General features: G+C 39.8%; 1 protein-coding gene across 1 annotated transcript in view; it reads right to left on the reverse strand.

The window, feature by feature from the left end:
• The window catches only part of LOC140940610 (polycystin-1-like), a 61,686-nt gene that overhangs the window by 9,691 nt on the left and 31,765 nt on the right, over positions 1-20,230 (reverse strand). The window contains 8 exon segments of the mRNA XM_073389605.1: positions 77-301; positions 2,197-2,832; positions 4,680-4,925; positions 5,181-5,324; positions 10,449-10,586; positions 10,868-11,056; positions 15,945-16,333; positions 18,281-18,501. Coding sequence (XP_073245706.1) covers positions 77-301; positions 2,197-2,832; positions 4,680-4,925; positions 5,181-5,324; positions 10,449-10,586; positions 10,868-11,056; positions 15,945-16,333; positions 18,281-18,501 — 2,188 coding nt within the window.

The following is a 20,230-nucleotide window of genomic DNA, read 5'->3' on the forward strand; positions in this document are numbered from 1 at the left end:
GCAATTCTTAGCATGCAAGTTTTCAAGATAGCCGTCACCTGAAAATTGATCTATTGCTCTACCTATGACAGCCTACCTGAAGCGCATCCTTCTTATCTGCTCTTCTTGCAGGGATAAGACATACCAGGTAGAGGCCCAGGATCACACAGACAAAAATCAAGGCGTGTGGGCTATCCAGTAGCTGCTGCACGCTTAGCTTGTCAAAGTTGATCTTGTTTGGTGGAACGAAGAAGCTGCTTCCGAATGTTGTAAGATGTGTTGTTAAGCACTCGGTAGACCTCAAATTAGTTTTAGGACCCACCTTGAGGAATTTCAAACAAAAATTAATAAATCGACATCACTAATGATTCTAATATCTTAAAATCGTAGGTGTGTTCTTTGTTCAACGAGCAGTAATGCTATCTTAAAAACATTTACTCTAATTGTTTTGTGCGCAGTACAAAATTTCAAGTCATCCACCTAGCGTGTGCGCCCGGTTCAGCTGCCGGCTCAAACGTTGAATTTGTGGCGAACCTAAAATGCTACTATGCAAAATCTGTTGTTCTTGCTTACTAGCAGATTAAGCTAATAAAATCGCATTTTAATGATTCGTTGCATTGGGTTTAGATTCACAGACATCAGAGCCACATCAGCGCCGGGTAAAATTAGAAGGATTTTTCGGACATTTTGTCTCCGCACCAAATTCGGTGACCCCCTTGCCAATTTTTACATTTCAGACATAGATAACACATTCCATCAAAAATTAAGGACAATTTCAATAAACTGAAAACTGAAAATCGGTGTTAGAAGGCTTTCGAGTTGACGTCTGTGACAGTCGCAATGTGTAATTGCCCAGCATTCATGGCAAACGTTCGCACAAATTATAGCAAAATGGTACTACTAATGATTAGGTACCCAAACTGTGAAAAAGCAACATTTATGTTGTGAAAATGAATAATCAGCATGTCACGAGCGTGGGACAAAGAATATTAAACAGGTGATCATAGGTTCGAATCCTGTCGGGGACTCAGATTTTTTCTCTGTCCCACGCTCGTGACATGCTGATTATTCATTTTCACATTTGTCTCACCAAGCTTAAAATTTACCATCTCTCATTCTTTCACCAGCATTTATGTTGTACATGTGAGCTGATTTGTTACCTACTTGGAGCAGAGTTAGTGCTAGCTCATCTGTAACGAAATAAAGACTAGGGCCTGGTTCAAGCGCTGTACATCGCATGCACAATACCTAAATTTTGGTTTGACCATAACTATTAAGTTCGCCGTCAGCTCAAATATTGTCGAACTAATTTCAGTCACTTTTTTTTAAAAGCACGCGACCGGTCGTTTTTCTCAGCTTCTTTACAAGGCAAATTAATTAAAATTAAGTTCGGTTCATTTGAAAGCGTGTTTGAGCCTGATTTTATTTTGGATCGGATGAGTGGTTTGTCACGCTTTCTTCAGCCGTGAACAACGTCTCAGCCGACCAAAATATAATCAGCCGACCTTAAATAGGTTAAAAACTGCACTTCTCTAACCTGCGAGTAATAAGGCTCCTTATTTGGGGGAGTCGCGAGAAGTCGTGCAAGAACCACAAGTCGGAAAGGAGACGTAAGTGCGATGGGCTAGCTCTCACTCGCGCGTTCCCTCGCCTCGCTTGCTATTATTGGAGAGCTTAGTTACATGAACTGAGTTCGGCTCTTGTGAGGTACAGCTTTTGAGCCTGGCCTAGGGACTCAGGAGGTAAAAATATTGACCCCAAGGACCCAGAAAATTAAGAGTAATAACATGAAGCTCCAAAGGCATATTGCGCCAATTTATTCTTAACGCAAGAATTACCAAATTCAACCTTACAACCGAAAGCCTACTTTGAACACACATTGGGACTCCATTCGCAAAAAAAGCTGTTTCAAACACTGTCTAACACATATGAGTTACGCCATTGTTATATTTTACGCCTTAACTGTGTAACCGCGAAAGACTGTTTGGTTAGATACACTGTCCAACCTTGCGAAAACATATGAGTTACGCTATTTTTTCTTGCCTCCCTGCATATTAAGAGAATTTTTTTTATTTTTCCACTTAAAAATGATGTCATAACCACATCAAAACGTTGTGTAAAACGTTTTTCGCTGATTATTTTTTATTCTCAAGTCTGTAATCAGATGGCGTGTAATATTTAGAAATAGGAATACTTGATAGTCCTCCTCAACCTTACCTTAACCCCGTCTGTTGACCACACGTTCTTTTTTTCGTGATAGAACATACACTTGGACGTATACATGGAAAAATTGTAGGGTACAGTGTCATCAGATCCAATCTTCTTCAGCTCTTCCAGAGGTAGAGAGTCATTTTTCGTATATCCCATCATCACAAAATACTGACCAGCGGCAGTCCAGTTTAAATCATCATTGGATAAAAAAAGCTCACAACGAGAGAGGTTCGTCGAGTGATCACTATAGCGCCCTCCTAAACGAAATGTTGCGTTGAAGTCGTAAACACCTTCTTCTGGTTTCGGTCTGCTTCCTTTTTTGATGTAAATCTGCACCGCAACACTGATGTTCCAAGCTACTTGAAAAGTCACAGCAGATGCGTTTTCTGTTAAATTAAATTCACGTATACTGTACTGATCAGAGCGCAGACTTCCTTCTTGTACCGGAGAATCTTTAGCGGTATTATTTCTTGGTAACATAACACTGATTTCCTCCTCCAGACCTTTCACTTCGCACTCAGCACCATCAACGTCATCACTTCCGTCATCCTTTGACCCGGTAAACGACAAGCTTACAATCTTGTCTGTTACTTGACCTCCTCCCTCACCACCTGAGTATAGATTTTCGTTGGATACTAGGATCTGAGAAAACAAAAGGTTCACCCAATAAATTTTCCTATTGTTTTTACTTGTAAAAGCGTCCGAGCTCTTAGAATAGATGCTAGCTGGTTTTTATTGACCATTGTTTGTCTTTTCTTTTCTTTGTTTTGTTTTGCTTTGTTTTTTCATTTGTAGGTCCACCATCGTATCTTTATTCCTGGTTTATAACAAAGAGAAGTCTATTTTCAGGTTTCCCTTGGCATGGAAATTGGGTACCTTCAACTTGACCTATCAAAGACAAAAGCCTCGCCAAGGATGAAATCCCAGGGGTACTCTCATACGTTACAGGTGTGTGCCGCGGAATAGCGGAGCGTCCGCGCACGCGAAGCGAGGCGTGCGCAGCGCAGCCCCATGGCTTATAGAAAATAGAAACCTGATGCCAGAAAACTTGCTTATGACGTCAGCGTTCACCGTTCGGTTGCTCGTAAAGTCCCTGGGGGTAGAGGTAAAAAAACCTCATTTGGGTAGGGAAGGGAGTCCCAGACATATACTGTGCCTTTCGTTTTGGCGCAAAATTAACCATTTTCGAGGTAACAAAACAGAGGTGCTTGAGTAAAAATCTAGATTGACGTTTCTTGTGGTCGGCTAAAGAGAAACCTTTTGGAAATATAATTCTAAAGCTTTGCTTTTTGCTTGGTCACGGTTTTGGTCATACTCTAGGGACAACCTTATCTCCCCCTTGCCCTCTTAGTCAAAATTTTGACAGGTGAATTCATGCGTGAAAACTTATGCAGCATCTAGAAATTTGTTGGCCGACAGACGAATTGCCGACAACTGCAGAAGCCTCTTTTCATTTCAGTTAAGTTTTAAAATTATTTATCGTCTTTCCGTACTGCCGCCTCTTTTTCTCGAGGAAAGTGTCGCAAAGAGGTTCATCGATGACTGCGTTTGTCTGTTAGTTCATGCAGGCTCTTACGGCGGACAACAGGGAAAAATCTTGGACATCTCAAATTTTTACTTATTCGTGTTCTTCCACTCGCCACTACCGCCATAAATAAATTGAAATATAGCTGCTATCAAGATTCTTCTGTTATTCGAAGAGTTCCTTTTTTGGGCTTTGCAATTGATCCTTCTAATAGTGTTCCCGCTTTAAATTCTACAAACTACCTTGGAGGAAATGGATTCATTAGGCGTAAAAACATTAATAAAACTCCAGATGAAAAACAGTATCCTTGTTTTGAAAGAGAATAAAAAACGCCTGATTCCAACAGTTCAGCCTTGATTATTTTTTCTCAAATGATGTGCATTTTTTCTTCGGATTTGAGCCTAATAAAGTGTACGAAGTTTCAATTATACGTTCCCTTTGCATAAAGCCGGGAATAAAGAACCTTCGCTGCACACAGTCCCCCAAATGGGTAGAAACTTTCGACGCAACGACTTCTGGGATCCCAGCGTTACATATGATTGGTTAATGCCGGCTTGCTTTGAATACCATCGACCAATAATAGCGACGTCAGCCCAAACGATCATAAAAACACTACACTCAAAGCTTGAACCTGTTTTCAGTGCCCCTTAATTGTCACAGGGATATGGGCATCCTCGCGTTTTGAGCACCTTCTTTCCCAAAATCCTAGTGATATGGGCATCACCTCTACACCTTCCCTTAACACTAACCCAAATCGCTAAGGCGGGTAATATGAGAAGGGGATGCCCTGCATATCACCAGGGTTTTATTAATGGGGTTGCCCAAAACGCGGAATGCCCATTTCACTGTAACACCCTTTCATCTTGGTGCCAAATAAACCTGGTCTCGAGGACATGACAGGGTAAGAAAGAGAAGAAGATAAAGTTTACAAAACAATGGTTTGAAGGAAATTGGCAAAACATACCATTCGATTAACACTTGAATTTTGATTGCCGCAGGCTGTAAAATTTACAGGCAAAATGACCTCACTTCCATTCAAAGTGATGGTTTTATTGCCCGTGTCCTCTGCGTTATATCTCTGGACTCCCAGGGCTAAAGATTTCTCCTCAATAGTTATTTCTTTTTCTCCAGCAATCAAAGTGGTCAGCATAGCTGTTCCAACTGTTTTGATTGTACCGACAGCTGCTTGCGTGTTATTGCCATCTGAATCCTACAAACAAAATTTTGTGATTAGCTTCGGAGGCTTTTTCCTCTTTTGGGGTCAACTCTTTACATGTAACTTTTGAGGACGATGATTTATTTTTTGTATCATAGCGGAGCTCTCTTTTATTTTTTTCGTCAAAGACATCGCTCCCTCTATATCGGTATTTACTAATGACAGGCAAAAGACAAAAAAGGTTGTAAAGAATAAGTGTGTAGTAGTGGTAGTGGTAGTGTTAGGGATAGAAGTAGTAGCAGATCGTACTTTGTTTGAAGAGTCGGTCAAAATGACGTTTATTGCTGTACCGACCACTGACTTTGAAGCACTCTTAATAGCTGTACTCGAGGCGGTCTTGGCTTGGCTTAGAATTGCGTTCCCCGCGTTCTTGATGAAATTAGAAACTTTGTTCTGTTTGAAAAAGAAGCATAAAATATAAGTACATTGGAAAAGTACTAATCGTAAAGTTAAAGTTAATTCGATAAAGTTCACTCCTGCCAAAAGAGGGTTGATCGTTCTTGCAGATACTGTATTTACAGAAAGGTCAAGGTATTTTAATGAGTTAAGAGTAAGCCCAAAATTTAGACAAAGATTTCTCACATAGAAATGCGCTAGTCGATTATGTTTTACGTTCACTAAGAGACCCATTTAAGAGAACCTAAGTTAATGGCCAAAAAAAGAACGTAAAACAAAATCGTGGTTAAATTATAACATTGTAAACTTGGGTACTCAAGCACTACCTAGCCATCAAGCAACTAAGAATACAGATCTGTCAATTGCAACGTCTAACGTTCGCGGTTCCACAATCAGTGTGAAGGCTAAAGTCTGTTTTCAGTTATCGTCGTTCATCTGTGGTTGTTGACCTGATGTTGAAAATAGTGAAATCACGATGTTTTATCTTTTATACCGCCCCCCGTCTTGTGAAAAACAGCAAAAACAGAGTTTTTGTGTGGGGGGAGAAATCCAGTGCACACCAAATAAATCACAGAAAATCTCAACAGGATTAATGTCCACAATCCTATCCACAAGCACAAGTAAGAAATAGTAGAAATCCGAACAGCAATGAAGTAAAAACGCTTCCGTTAGGTCTTTTTCCTAACCACGAGGTCATGGCCAAAAATTCCGGACGTGGCGCCCGCGAAACGGCAGCGGCTATCTCATATCTCCGAAACAAACATGGCGATTAGGTTTACAAAGAAATGTATGGAGCGAAAAAATATAATTGAGGATAGAATAATTTCTGGCGTACCTGTAACATTTCCCAAGTTGGAATCCGTTAGAAGAAACAACCGTGATCCCATGTTGTGAATGTCAAATCTACACCAAACCGTTAACACCGTCCTTTTTTGGTGCGATTTTAGCGCTACTCCCGCTCTCTTTAGCCTTCTATTTTACGCGGAAAATTCCAGAAGTAGCAGTCTTCCATTGCAGCTGGCCATGTTTCCGTGGGATGGATTAATTTTGCCAAGTTCATTCCTCAAAGTCCAAATCATGTTCCACAAACACAGCGATTTTCAGGTCGATTGATAACGATTAACAGCGTCCTTTTTGGCGATGAAAACACACAGTAACACATAAATATAAAACTGCAAAAGCAGAATCACTCAACCGTGAAGTTGCGAAAATGAGCTCATGGTAGCTCGATTTTTTACGCGAAAAACTCACTTCTTCATGGCGTTCGCCAGCTTCGTTGGGTCGCCATTTTGATATCAAAATAAAGCTTTAAACCAGGCCTTCAGACTCCGTTGAGAAATGGGGAGAGTGGTTAAACAATCAGGTTGGTCAGCGTTGTAAAGAGCGGGAATTTTGCGCGCGTACGTTTACGTTCTAGTTTTGGATTTCGTTACCAAAAAAAAAAAAAAAATGTCGGACCGGTTAGAAGGTTATGATCTCAGTAAGTTCAAACAAAACATTTCTTTATCAACTGAACATTGCCTGAATTACGTGAAACAAGATTGTATTGATGGAGATAACATTGCTTTTACGGTTAACATTCCAAACGAGCACCTTAGAAGTTGGCGTGACCTTCGAGAGGAGGGGGGCTTGTTGTGTCAATTCTCCTACGTGGAAATTTTGAATGCCATGATTGACGAATACGGCGTTAAAATTAAGGAAGACTGCGCAAGAATTGATGGTTTACTACAAAGAAGCAGCTTTTTGCTCGCCATGGATTTCGCCATGTTTGTTTCTCTATTATTATGGAGAAAGCCGCATACCGCTGCGCGGGCTCAAATTCCGCCATTTTGTCCGGAATTTCTGGCCATGCTGCGAAAAATACTCTAAACGAGGCTACAACAAAACAATTTATACAGTAGTCACGAATGTTCTCAACGATCTCAACACCCTCCCCTCATTTAAGTGTTTCATTAACTTAAATAGCAGTCACTTTGTACATAAGTTGCAAAGGACGTTCGACAACATATCTATTTCCCCTTCTCAGCTTCAATCCGTGAAATACTCCATCTTTGCCAATAATCTTGTCCACGACTCGTCCAAACTTTCACAATGCTTTATCCTTTGCTTCTCTTTTCACTAACACCACTGATCCTCTACCTTGAATTTTTGCACTGCTTGCAGCGGCCTCACTCTTTCTTTTTCGAAGGGCATACGCGTACTTTTTTAGAAACGTCTTATGAAGCTGCTCCTTGCTTTTCCGGAAGAATTTCATTCGTTTTGTTACTTTGTCTTCACCAGTTTCCTGAAAATCTTCCTCCAAGATTGGGCTTGGTTTTCCCCTCAGCAAGGTGTTTGGGGTAAGCACTGGTTGCTCAAACTCTTCCCCCTGATAAAGAAAAGGAGGGTTGTTCATGCAGTTCTCTAAGTCCAGCAAGACATCTTCAAACTCTGGATAGGTCAGGAAGCTTTGGCCAAGGCGTTTTGAAAGGGCCCTCTTCATGATACCAATATGAAGCACGCAAAGAACCCTCCCCACCATGAGGCTTGGGCTATGTTAAACTTAGTCCGGTTTACGTTCAGCGCTCCAATGTAACTTGCAAGATTATGATCCTTCTTGAGGGTAGATAACCACGTCCCAGTGGCCGAAGACGTCTTTCTTACAATGGTCTGAGGGCATCCACCCCTGGCAATAAACTCTTTTAAAGCTCTTTGAAATCCAATGGAAGAGAAATCACAAAAGAGCTTAAGGTCCACTGCACGGGTACTGGCACACGTACATAGTGTAATGTAAGATTTACCAGTATTAGACTTCTTCTCCTTGTGGTGAACTGGACCGGCAAAGTCAACTCTTGTTATTGCAAAATGATCAGACATTTTAACCCTAAAAGCTGGCAGGAATGCAGTTGTAACACACGAGGCAGACACAGGTTTCTGCCAGTACTTGCTGAACCACCATTGATGGGGTTGTTTTTGAAAATTACAAGGGCTTCAATATTATTTTCCCGATTGATTGAGCAAGAAGCAATAGTATCATCCCTCCCATAGCAAGTGCTGCATTGTCGCGCCAACGCGGGCGCTAAGCTTGAATATTCACGTCGCGTAGTAATCCTGCCAGTTTGCGGTCATGGCGAAACGTAAAGGTCAACAGTGTTAGTTGATGAGCGAGCGATTATCGTGCGAACAAGAAGCCGGAGTACCCGTTACCTGCAGATTAGCCGATGGCAATTTAGGGCGGATTTGCTTCGCGTGGAGGCGCGTGGAGATGGTCCGTTTGTTTTGTAGCCAGCCTTTAATTCTTCTTTAGTGGATAGTACCTACGATTGCAAAACTCAACAAAATGCCGCTTTAACCGGCCAGGAAGAAGGAGGAGTCGTTCAGTTAAAAGTATCTTAGCTTTTATTTTGTTATATTTTGACTTTTGGACCATTTTAGTTCATGGGAGTTTCGACGACACATTCCATTTTATCCATGTGAATATTAATATGTTGACACATACTACGTCTGGGCAGCCTGTGCTTGAACAGCGGTGCGATATTTTTGGTCTAATATTTCTCAGTTGGCGATCGAGCTTTCGCAGTGAGCTTCCGCTTGCGTATACGTACCCCGTTCACAGAAATCATTCCCGGCTAAACTTTCAAATGAAACAAGTTTAAGATGGACAGTATTTTGATTTGCACTCGCTTGTTGATTTGGTAAATCAAAAGGCACCTTGTTCGCGGTCAACAACTTGCGGAGGGATTCAACTCCGCGATACAATCACATTAGTTTCGCAAATAAAGCAAATCCTGAAAAGATATGAACAACCATCTGAATTTTCTGAATTGTCATGGCACATGTTAAGGCATATTTTCCTACCATAAGACCATAAAACAATAAAAAAAGACGGCAAAATCGATCCTTCTCTCCGCCGATGGCGAATCATTCACGACAACCACGCGAGGAATAAGCGCTTTCGAACTTCCGTTGATTCCAACAGCCAATCAGATCTTGTGACATTGTTCTAACAACCAATCAGCGTTGCGGCCAACATCTGGCCGCAGTGAGCACAAATTTGTGAGAGTTTGTATCAGGCCCAACTTTTAGCGGTAGCCGTTAGAGAGAATGCATGAGAACTGCCAAAATTGGGCCTGATATCAGGTTATTCTGAGCTTATCTAGGACACTACCCAGAGACCCCATCATGTTAACATGAGCTAGCTTGCAATTGCCAGTCCATCAGCAGAAAACTCAATACTTGTGCTTCACCATTTTCACACTGAGCGTCAATAGGCCTTCAAACAACTAGGTCAATTGTTAAAAGCTTATCTTTACAGTCGGTCGTCAAATATAGAGTTGTACATGCTAAGATATACAACTTACGAATCGCAAAGTTTTCCAACCACTCCAATCCCTTTATTCCCAGTAGGTTCTTGACAAGGCTAAGCCGTTAGTGAATACAGTAAAAACCCGCGACTAAGAACCTGTATTTTCCCTAGTTAGACTAAACAGGTTCTTACGTAAATGGTAATGAGCGTAAATTTAGGCTATTTAGGTTCTTAAATAGGTTCTTGTTTTCAGAACATAGACTGTTCACAGTCCTTCCATTTTTCCGTAAGATCATCGAGATCGAGAGCTTCGCGTCACGGGCTACCCATCTTGCATGAGTGTCAAAACTACCTTAGCTATAATCCCCGAAGTGACGCCCGCCCCCTCGCGATCCGTGCATTTGAAAATCAAGATAGCCGTGACGGTAAAAGACGCGGTATATCTAAACGATCTCACGAAAAAATAGGGGACTGTGAACAGTCTATCAGAACAAAAAACACATTGTAGCCAAGAGCAATTATTCGCATTCGGCTTATTCCTTTTATAAAATCTGCATACTATTATACTGCAGTTGGACTGTAATAGGCACCTTTGTCTCCAAAATGGATCATGAATGTTGGCTTATCTTATTTTTTAAAATGTACAGGATTTTATAAAGATTCTATAAAATAAGAACCTGTTTCAGATTTTAGGCTAAACAGATTCTTTTTTAGATCGGGCCTATAACTGGCAAAGTTTAGCCTAACAGATTCAAACCAGGTTCTTACTGTATATCATTGATATGTCAGTCCGTGTTAGCATGGAATCATGTTATCTATTTTTTGACTTTACTTACGATCACATTGGGAGAATTCTGTTTGGCTACGGAAGTAGCATCGCTGAGAGTCCCGGACAGTTGAGTCACATCAGCCAAGTTCATATCCTCTTTGACTTCAGTATTGTCAAGTGCAATAGAAACAAGCTTGTCAACGAACTGAAAAAGGCAAAAATAAAATACTTATTCCATCCCCAAATCTCCAAAAGACACTTAAGACCTATAGTAAACACCCGCAGTAGTTTTGCAAAGCTTAATATTATACCAACCAATGTCCATGAAATAAAAAATTGGCTAGTTGTATATATCCCACTGGAAACGAAGGGTTTACCTTAAAGTGCAAAAATGTAAACTAACCCGTGGGAAACTACTACGCTTTGAAAAACCAAACATACTATATATATATTAGTAATAACAGAACATCAAACAAACGTAATTACCTCTTTTTTTGCCTCGATATCTTCTTCACTTTGCTTTTCAGTACCTTGTTCTTCGTTTAATGCTTGGGCAAAACTTGATACAAAAGACAGTTTCAAGTTTAAGTTGCCACCAGCAGCTATTTCGCCCAGATTTTCGTCTAATAGTTTTGTAAGATCCTCAGCAGTCGTTTTCTCTTTATTCGGCATAACCTGTCAAAGAAAGATCAAAGCTCTTTCTCGGGAACTGTCCTGGGTAATAGCCCACGCTTGATATACTAAAATTCTAACATAACTCCGGGGCTTTCTGGTCATATTTGTATATTTGGTTTGGTTTTCTGTGCGCTCAAGTCTTTTCGAGGAATTGCGAGACAATGGAGTGGTGAAAAGTTTGAAAACCTTATCCTATCCCTTAAGCCTCGGAGTTATGTTAGAATTTTGATATATCGAACGTGGGCTATTTGAAGTATCAACGAAATTTTCCCCAAAGTTAATTAACCTAGGAAAAATAATTCACACTCAAAAAGGTGCTTTCCCGTTGGCAACAGCCCAATTTTCCATGAGTAAAATGTATAGTATACCCGCACCTAATGTAGGGTATGTGGTACGAAAAGTACAGCCATTTACGTGATATTTAGCCTCACTGCTCACTCACTTGATAAAATTCAGCAAATTTTAACCTGCAGACGATAACTTTGGCTGTAAATGCCTGGGTATAGATTAACTGGGGAAATGTAACCGTGATAGTTATGATAAGATTAGATTGCTTAGATTAGAACAAGAACAAAAAAATTCGCATATTTCTCTTTCTTTCTACCTCATGATCAATCAGAAACGATGAATACGTTCATACACACCTTCGAGTTTTCTCCAGAACCGTACCCGATTTCAGATCTTAATGGGCAAAGTCTATATACCCGTTTTTGTACCAAAACGGCGCAAAGACCCTACCCTTGGTGGCGGCACATACCTACAATGTATATGGCCTGTACATATGAGTACCCCCGGGCCACGCGTACTGTGTCCGGTTTTGCTTGAAAAGAGAGATCTTTCCTCCGGTTTAGCATACCTTCCACACGTGCCCGGTAAGATAAAAACGGTCACAAAACGCATCTTTTCAGAAACTTTCTCCAGAATGGAGCGTTTTGAAAACTCTAGCTTCTCATTTTCGCAGTAAAGGCAGACGAAATCCGAGCGAGGTTCTCGAATATTATAGACCACTAGCATCACGCATCTCCTGTGAGGGATGCTATTGTTTCTGTCATCGTTTTAGTGTTTCCGTGTGAACGGGCAAAAATCATTCGAAAACGCTACGAGCGGACGCTTTTTCTTTCATTTTTTTTTTGAAAATGGATAGATAGAATCTGCATGCGTTCATCCGGATACTTGTATACGGGGACAGAAAACACCAAACCTAGTCTAGACTCTTGGCGACGTTACGATTCACAGTATGGTTTAGGCTTGTTCAATCCGAGCTGGCCTAGCGCTTGGCTGGAGCCACCCACGCCGTTTGGTACAAGGAAAGAACGAGATGTCAATCAATTAGAACGACAACAACAACAACAATAAGCTTTATTTGCATGACTATAACAAAGTATTACAGTATTGCAAAAGCTACTTGAAATTACTCATTGATTCCTTGTAGATTAAATATTTAAAATAATTTGAAACTTATTAATCATTGTTTATTTCTAACCATCAGTAGGATTAATTATTCCGGAGATAAGTTTGTCTCTCAATTCAAAGCAAGTTGATATAAATGAAATTAATTGGATGTTAATGAAATAGTCAGTAGAATTCATCAGATGTGATAATAAGGACTCTTGTGATTGTAGTCGCAGAAACGGTATTTTAGGTTCTAGTTTAGAGAAGAACATATCTCTTATCGAAGAAAAACTTGGACAATCTAATAAAAAGTGAGTTTCATCTTCAATTCTGTTACAATTGCAGAGATTGCATAACCTTTCGCCACGTGGTAGATTGTCGTATCTACCTGTCTCAATCCTAAGTTTGTGACTGCTTATTCTCAGTTTCACCAATGTTTTCCTAGAAGGGTTCTTTCTTGTTAAATCTAGGTAGACAGAAGGGCTATTATTTCGTTTTGATTTTATAATAAAAGTTAAGTTTTTGTGAATGTTGAAGGGTATGATTCCAGTAAGTGATATATTTCTTTTGCATAAGATCTACGTATTGCTTAATTTTACATTTATTCAGTAAATTACAATTAAAGCCTGGGAAATCATAGTGGTCAGTCATCTTCTTAAGACTGGAGTAAAAACTATTTTGACCACTATGATAAAGGTCAACAGATATTTTTAAAGATTGTTTAACTATGGAATTTTCATCTTTTTCTTGGAGATAGTTTAAGTAATTAAGTATCTTGTTATTTATATCAATGATCAGAGGGAATCTGCCAAGTTCAGATCTGCATGCAACATTGGATGACTTGTTATGGACTTCTAAATATCGTTTACAGAAGTGTAAATGAGTTTTTTCGATTCCGGAGTTATCCCATGATTTAAAATCTGATTTCACAAAGGCACGCCAAACTTCACTATTGTAAGTTAAAATCGGTGAGATCATTGTGTTAAAAATTTTATTTGCAAGGGAGGGTTTCAGTTTACTAAAATCAGTGTGGCGTCTTAGACTAAATAGAGCATGAAAGGCTTTTATATCAAGCCATTTTTTCGGTAAGAATGGCGCTGAAAACCTTGCATTGCGTGACCAAGGGCTCTGCGTGGCGGCGCGCTTGTTTGCTGAGGAGATAAACACAGAGTCGGATTTGGTTGGAGAAAATTTGGCCACCAAAGGTGACGAACTTTATTTTCAAGATCTGCCAATATATAATAAACTAAATATCTCTTCAGCAAAGGTGGGGGAAAAAACCGCCACCCACTAAGACAAGAAAGAGAAACAGACTAGGAATTAATTCGCAGGCAGGCGGAAGGGGAGGTGGTGGAAAATGCTGAAAATTGGTTCAAACCAGCGATGTGAACAACGTGATGGTGAGCGATCGAAAGGGGGCGAGCACATGGAAAAGCGCCCCTAAGAATGATAAAGTCCGGAACGCCCTAAATTCTGATTGGCTGGAAATAAGATAGGCTTGGAACCTGCCGCCTTGGCCTGCAAACCATTATCAAATGCCTTGTCATAAAATCCCATTATGATGTCGTCATAACGGTGTCTTTTTTGTCGAAGATGTTCAAGTGAGAGTGTAAAGTTTCCGGGAGACGAGATGCGAGTCCCTAAGTAAGTATAGTCTTTTACAATGTCTATCATTTCATTGCCTATGGGAAAAACATAATCACATTTCTTTGTGCCTTTTTGGAAAACCATTATTTTCGTTTTCTTGGGGTTGGTTTTAAGCATCCAGGAGTTGCAATATGAAGACAATTTGTTTAGGCAATTTTGTAATCCTAGTTTCGATCGTGAAAATATAATAAGGTCATCAGCATAAAAAAGAGAATTGAGTTTGGTGCCATTTGGTAGCACAAACGGATCAGATAAAATATTGTTGAATGAAAAAGCTTGATCATTGACGTATAGGTTGAAGAGAAGAGGGCTTAAAATGCAGCCTTGACGCACACCTCTAGTGTATTGAAAAGGTTGTGTTTGGTTATTTCCAATCCTAATAGAACAGGTAGAATTTGAGAATAAACTTTTTATGACTTTATAGAAGTTTCCTCGGACATTTATTTGTAACAGCTTGTATAAGAGTCCATCGTCCCACGCCGAATGAAATGCTTTTCTAAAGTCCACAAAACATGCGTATACTTTCGTTTTGTGACAGTTAACGTATTTGTCAATTAATGTTCGTAGTGTAAGAACATGGTCAGCGGTTCGATTATTTGCTAAGAAACCTATTTGAGATTTATGAAGTATGTCACGCGACTGAATTTGCTTGAGAAGTCTTTGATTGAGAATAGAGCAAAATAGTTTCCCAAGACAACTAGAAATAAAAATTCCACGATAATTTGAGGGATCACTTTTAGTCCCACTTTTAAAAATTGGTGTTATACGGCCACCGCACCATGTTTGAGGCATAGTGCCTGACGTCAGAACAGCGTTAAATAACTTCAGATAAATAGGCATTAGTTCATTTAAGCTGGATTTGATCATTTCATTTTTTATTCTATCTGAATACGAAGATTTGTTGTTTTTGAGTTTGTTAGCCGCTGTGCGTATTTCGAGTTCAGTTATTAGGTAGTCCAAGGCATGCGATTTTGTTGTTGCGTCTTCTTATCTTGTTAACTCATCGATAATGGCTTCTTGGTGTGAATTAAGAGGCCCGTTTGATTGTAGTGACTGGAAGTGAGACAACCAACTTTCTTCTGAGATTGGCGGGGTACTAGTTTCCTTCATAGAATCATCCATAGATTTCAAGCAGTTCCAAAAATTTCGACTGTCTGAGTTATCTATCATGTCTTCCAGTTCCAAAATCTTAGTATGATAGTGTTCTTTTCTCTTCTGTTTCAGAACGTTTTTGTACTGTTTTAAGACAGTGTGATAGTTTTCCCTAAGAGTAATATTGAGGGGATCTCTGTGTTTTAGATTAGCAAGTTTCCTCAATTCGTGTCTCTTAAGACGACATTCTTTATCAAACCATTTTTTGTTAGACGAAACAGAAGATAATCTAGTATATCGTCTTTTAACGTTCTTAATTTTCAAACAATGTTTTGTGGTTGTAAAAAGAATCCGTTCTACTGCATCGAGAGAAGAGTTAATGTGTTTGTCTGTCCTACTGTCAACAAGAAAATCATGTATCATTCTCTGTATGTCTCTTGTTTGCAGTGCTGTTTTAAATTTTTGTGATGAATCATTTTTCCATATAAACTGTTTGGGTAAACGAATTAATGTATCATTGGTATTTTCTGTAGCTAAGTGGGTATTTATACCTTAGTAATGTTAAGCCATGTCATTATAGGACTGTGATCTGATAAACTCGACGGCTCTTTGACAACAAAATTCGCGATAGAGTGGAATAAGTCTTGGTCGCATGTTGCATAGTCAACAACACTAACTCCTAATTTACCATGAAATGTTGGCCTTCCAAAAATAATATTGAGAAAGATAAGGGCCTGACTGACATAACGATACCCACCTTAACAGTCTCGGGGATCTCGTAATCGACAGATGCTCCTAATTTGTCCGTTACCTTCACTACAAAATGATATTTGTAATCGTTTTTTTCCAGACCACTTGATAAGCGGAAATCTTTGACAACGGGACTAAGGCTCTGGTCTAAAGTTGATAGAGGACCTCCTACGGCTTTCTTGTAGAAGAATGTGTACGTTAGAGGCACTTCTGGATCTTTGAAGTCTTTACAAGTTATGGTAAATAGAGTTTTTAGCGGTCGCGGTTCCCCTTCTTCGTAAGATACACTACATTCGCCTTTTTCTGGAGGCTTGTTCACCACAACATCGTAACTGCTGTTGCCTGTTGCTCCACCGGCAACTTTTCCACTCAGTGTAACCGTGTATTCTGCATCATCTATCAAGGAAAAAAGGTCGGTAAAGGATTAGAAACACGAAGGAAAGGGCCTCCTGTAGATAAAAAAAGTAGGGTTATCCGGCTAGGACTGCTGCATAACTCTAATTTACATGCCTGTCATATGCGCAGAAAAGCTAGCGGGTAACTTTTGAGCTGTGGCTACTAAAGATGGTGAAAACCATAGGAAGGGAAAAACAGCCAAATAGGCTTAAAAGCCTATGTTCATTCTACACCGGACAACTCTCGTGCCGGCACAAAACCATACCGGATAGGGCTTCTGTTCAGACATAACTGCTCCAGTGATTCGGAGGGATTTCTTTAACTACAGCAAAGCTACGCCGTGCCGATCTGGAAAGTGAAACGTTACATATCGGATAGGTTCTGTGCCACACTTTGGTTGTCAGAACAGGTATTCAGATTATGGCAGAATATGAGCGAGGACTAGAACCCACTGAGACGAAAGTAAATACAGACTAAACTCCTTATAATCTCCACGTGCGACTACCTCTCGTAAGCGATCGCCTCCGATAAGCGACCGTCCATCCACAACACAAAAGTTTTCCCAATCAAAGCCTTAAAGTTGGAACCTCTAGTAAACGACCACCCCCTTTAAGCAACTGTCACCACTTTTTTAGCCTAACGGTTAATGATTTTCCCTTTTTTAACCTCTTGTAAGCGACCACTTGACGCATTCTCCGATCTCTATTTTCGCTGTGTGCACTATGTTATGTTACTTAGGATATACGAAGACCTTTGGTTAAAACATGGAACTACAAATATCCTGCATGCAGTAAATTATCTTCCATAAAGTACTACTGGCTTAAAATGTAAAATGTAAAATGCAACAAATTTTGCTGAAATTTGCTTCTTCGTGGTGTATTTACGGCAGGGAATTTCACGTTCTATTCGACTGCAGTGACGGCAAAGAAATGTCCAAAAAGTGTGCTGCAAGCGCAGAATTGTTGTTTTGGCTTATTACTTGGCTTCACCACTAGAAGCTAAGTTAGTTTCAAGTAAGCACTTGATTCAATTGCACTTAAAAATCTTAGGTCGCTCTGCAGAAAACATGGCTTCATACTTGTTAATAAAGTATATTTACTTGAAGTACAAGCGGTCAATTATGTTTTGCACTAAAATCATTTATGCCTATCACAAACGTGATTGCTCGAGTCAAAAGTTAAAACTATGAGGCCTTTGCTCAGAAGAAGAGCTTTTTGTTGTTTAGTATTTATTTTTCGTTAGTTTTTAATTCAACTCAAAGGGTTTCAGTTTAGCTGTAAAAGAGATGCTTATGTGCTTCATGTTTTACAAGTACTTAGAAACGGCAGGAAAAAAAAAAAAAACAAGCGAAGTCTCTCTCATCATTTCACTAGAATGACTGACCAACGCTTTTTTGGCAAAAAAAGATCGAGATAAGTTCTGGGCTTGGCCCCTTCCGCAAAGGCTCTTCACAGACCGAGACATGAATGTGCATCTGTCCAGTTCATTAGAATCTTGAAACCGCTGCTCGTGCACATCGTGCGGAATAGCTTCCTTTTCTAATTGGTCATGTGTGGTGTAGGCCACCGCTTGGCAACGAACACCGGCTTCTTTGAACTCAAACGTTTCCATGGTCACCAAGTAAATTTGAAATAGGTACATTTTACCCCTTCACACTCAAACAAGGTTCCAAGTACACTTGGATTATACTTGAGTAATCTAGTGTGAAGCCAACAATTAAAGCTATTGCGTTTTTGACGTTCTTGTTGCCGTTGCCGTCGTCGATGTTGAAACCCCATATTTTCCCTGGTCTGCAGTCTTCTTTCTATCACACCCCCTGCGCTTTTTGAGTAAGAGTCATGGACAAATTTAAACTATTCCGATAAAAAGAAAAACATAAATTCGTCGGCAAAAGTAAAGATCATTTTAGTGAAAGAACCACATTTCACAACCAAAATTCGTAAGTACCTTTAAAATAATCCGGCTTTATGACCAAAGTCTCTGACGTCTGATCTGGCACTGCGAGGAAACGCTGTGGGATAGAATCATCTGAACAGTTGCCATCGGATGTACATTTTTTTTTAACGCTCCACTCGTAATGTATCTTTCGGTTTCCTCTGGACTTCCCTTTTCCTTTTAATGAAAATTTCTCCGATGGGTTTAATTTTTCCTTGCAGTTTTTAACACACCTGAAATTAAAAGCAAGCAGCGATGAAAAAGTCATGAAGGGTGACCACCATTAAGTTAGATATTGAAAGAGCAACGTACAAAGTAAAGTTGGAATTTGGCGCAGTCCAAGTCAGTATGTTAGTGAAAAAAAAGAGAAAGAAGAAAATCGCTCTCCTTTACCATAGTCAAAATCTTTGATGAGCGGAAGATACAACTTCAAAGACTTCAAAAGACATCAAAACAAAATGGCTTAAATTTGAAGAGTAAAACTGCCAAATGTACCAAACTGAACACTGAGAACTCCTTTCATTGTTGGTGGTTGTTCTTCCAGTTGATTTATAATCACTATAGCCTTGTTTCCGCGCTACAATTTCCCAGCAACCTTTACGATGCAACTGTGCCTTAAAAAGCGACAATATGAACTATATTTTTTACATTCAACTGACAAACAAGAGCAATATTACCATCAGCTATCAAACAATAAATTTTCAAACTGCCAACAGCAAGCAAGCAAGCAGAAAAAACGATGAAACACTCGGCTTGGTCAGCGTTTTCTTTCCTTTAAAATCACTTTCTAATGCTTTTTTTTTGCCGCGTCGACCCAATCTCGGACCCAGATTTCTTGTTTGCGAAGCCCAAGGCGAGATCTTACTGTTTAAGAAAGGAAATTTAAGTTTTTTGATCGGCTAGATTGTGAGCGAATGACGTGAGTGTCGTCTCCTACGCGCTATGGCGTGTGCAATTCATTCTTTGCAAGTCTTCAGTTCTGCTCAAATAAATGTTTTCACTCAAGAAGTAGTTGATATAACTTGAAAATCCGTTTTTGTCTCATCTTTAAAGACTTTTTAGAACTCTCTCTCGGTATCAAAATTAAGAGTTTTGAAAAGGGTAAAAATAATTCTCGCGTAGAAGTTGATGCGTACTGCTTTGAGCTTTTAGCGCGAGTGATCATAATAAAATTTAACCTAACTAGCTGTCACTTTGAATTTGATGTTACAAAGAAAAACAACAACAACTTAATTGGTTCATACCTAGGGACTGGTTAAAAGGTACAGGGAAGGTGGGCCGGAACATTTGCAAGTGTGGTTGATTGAAAACAAATGTCCTACCCACTCCCTTCGGCACAAAAATGACTGACCCACCCCCAAAGCAAGAGTGGAAATTACATGACCGACCCCCGAGTATTAAAACATGGATTTTTGGTTTCCTCTTAATAATCCAATAAACCTCGTTCTGTGCATGACAAAATCATAAGTCTCTAGCCTCTTGCCTTGCTTCATAAGGTTGGAAACAAAGTGTTGGCAGGCCAAACACGACTCATACGCTCGTGATAATGTGAAACGTGTCCTTAGAGTTTGCTTGGGAAAAAGGGAGATTTTTCTTCTTTTCTCACTCGCACGTAGGTCACTCGCACTACACAGCGCATGGAACATTCTAAATTCTGACTGAGTAGATATTATTTTTGCCACACTAAATAGTCTTACAAATAGAGGTCATGAAGCTGGTTTGTTTCAAGCACTTTGAGTAATTATTTCCTGTGGTTTATGCTTCTGTAGGTGTTTCTGATAGGATTTGATCTCAGATGCAGTAGTATATTACTCATAGTGTCTTTGGTTTCTTCGAAATGCCTAGAACTGAATAACTACATGCATGTAGTTTCTTTGTCCTTGAATGTGATTATTTCCTGCTATATTTAAGCCCTGCGCTCAGCTACAAAATGTTGTGTCCAGGATGTTGAATTTTCATGCG

Source organism: Porites lutea, chromosome 6 (genome assembly GCF_958299795.1).
Source record: "Porites lutea chromosome 6, jaPorLute2.1, whole genome shotgun sequence".
Classification (NCBI taxonomy): Eukaryota; Metazoa; Cnidaria; class Anthozoa; order Scleractinia; family Poritidae; genus Porites; species Porites lutea.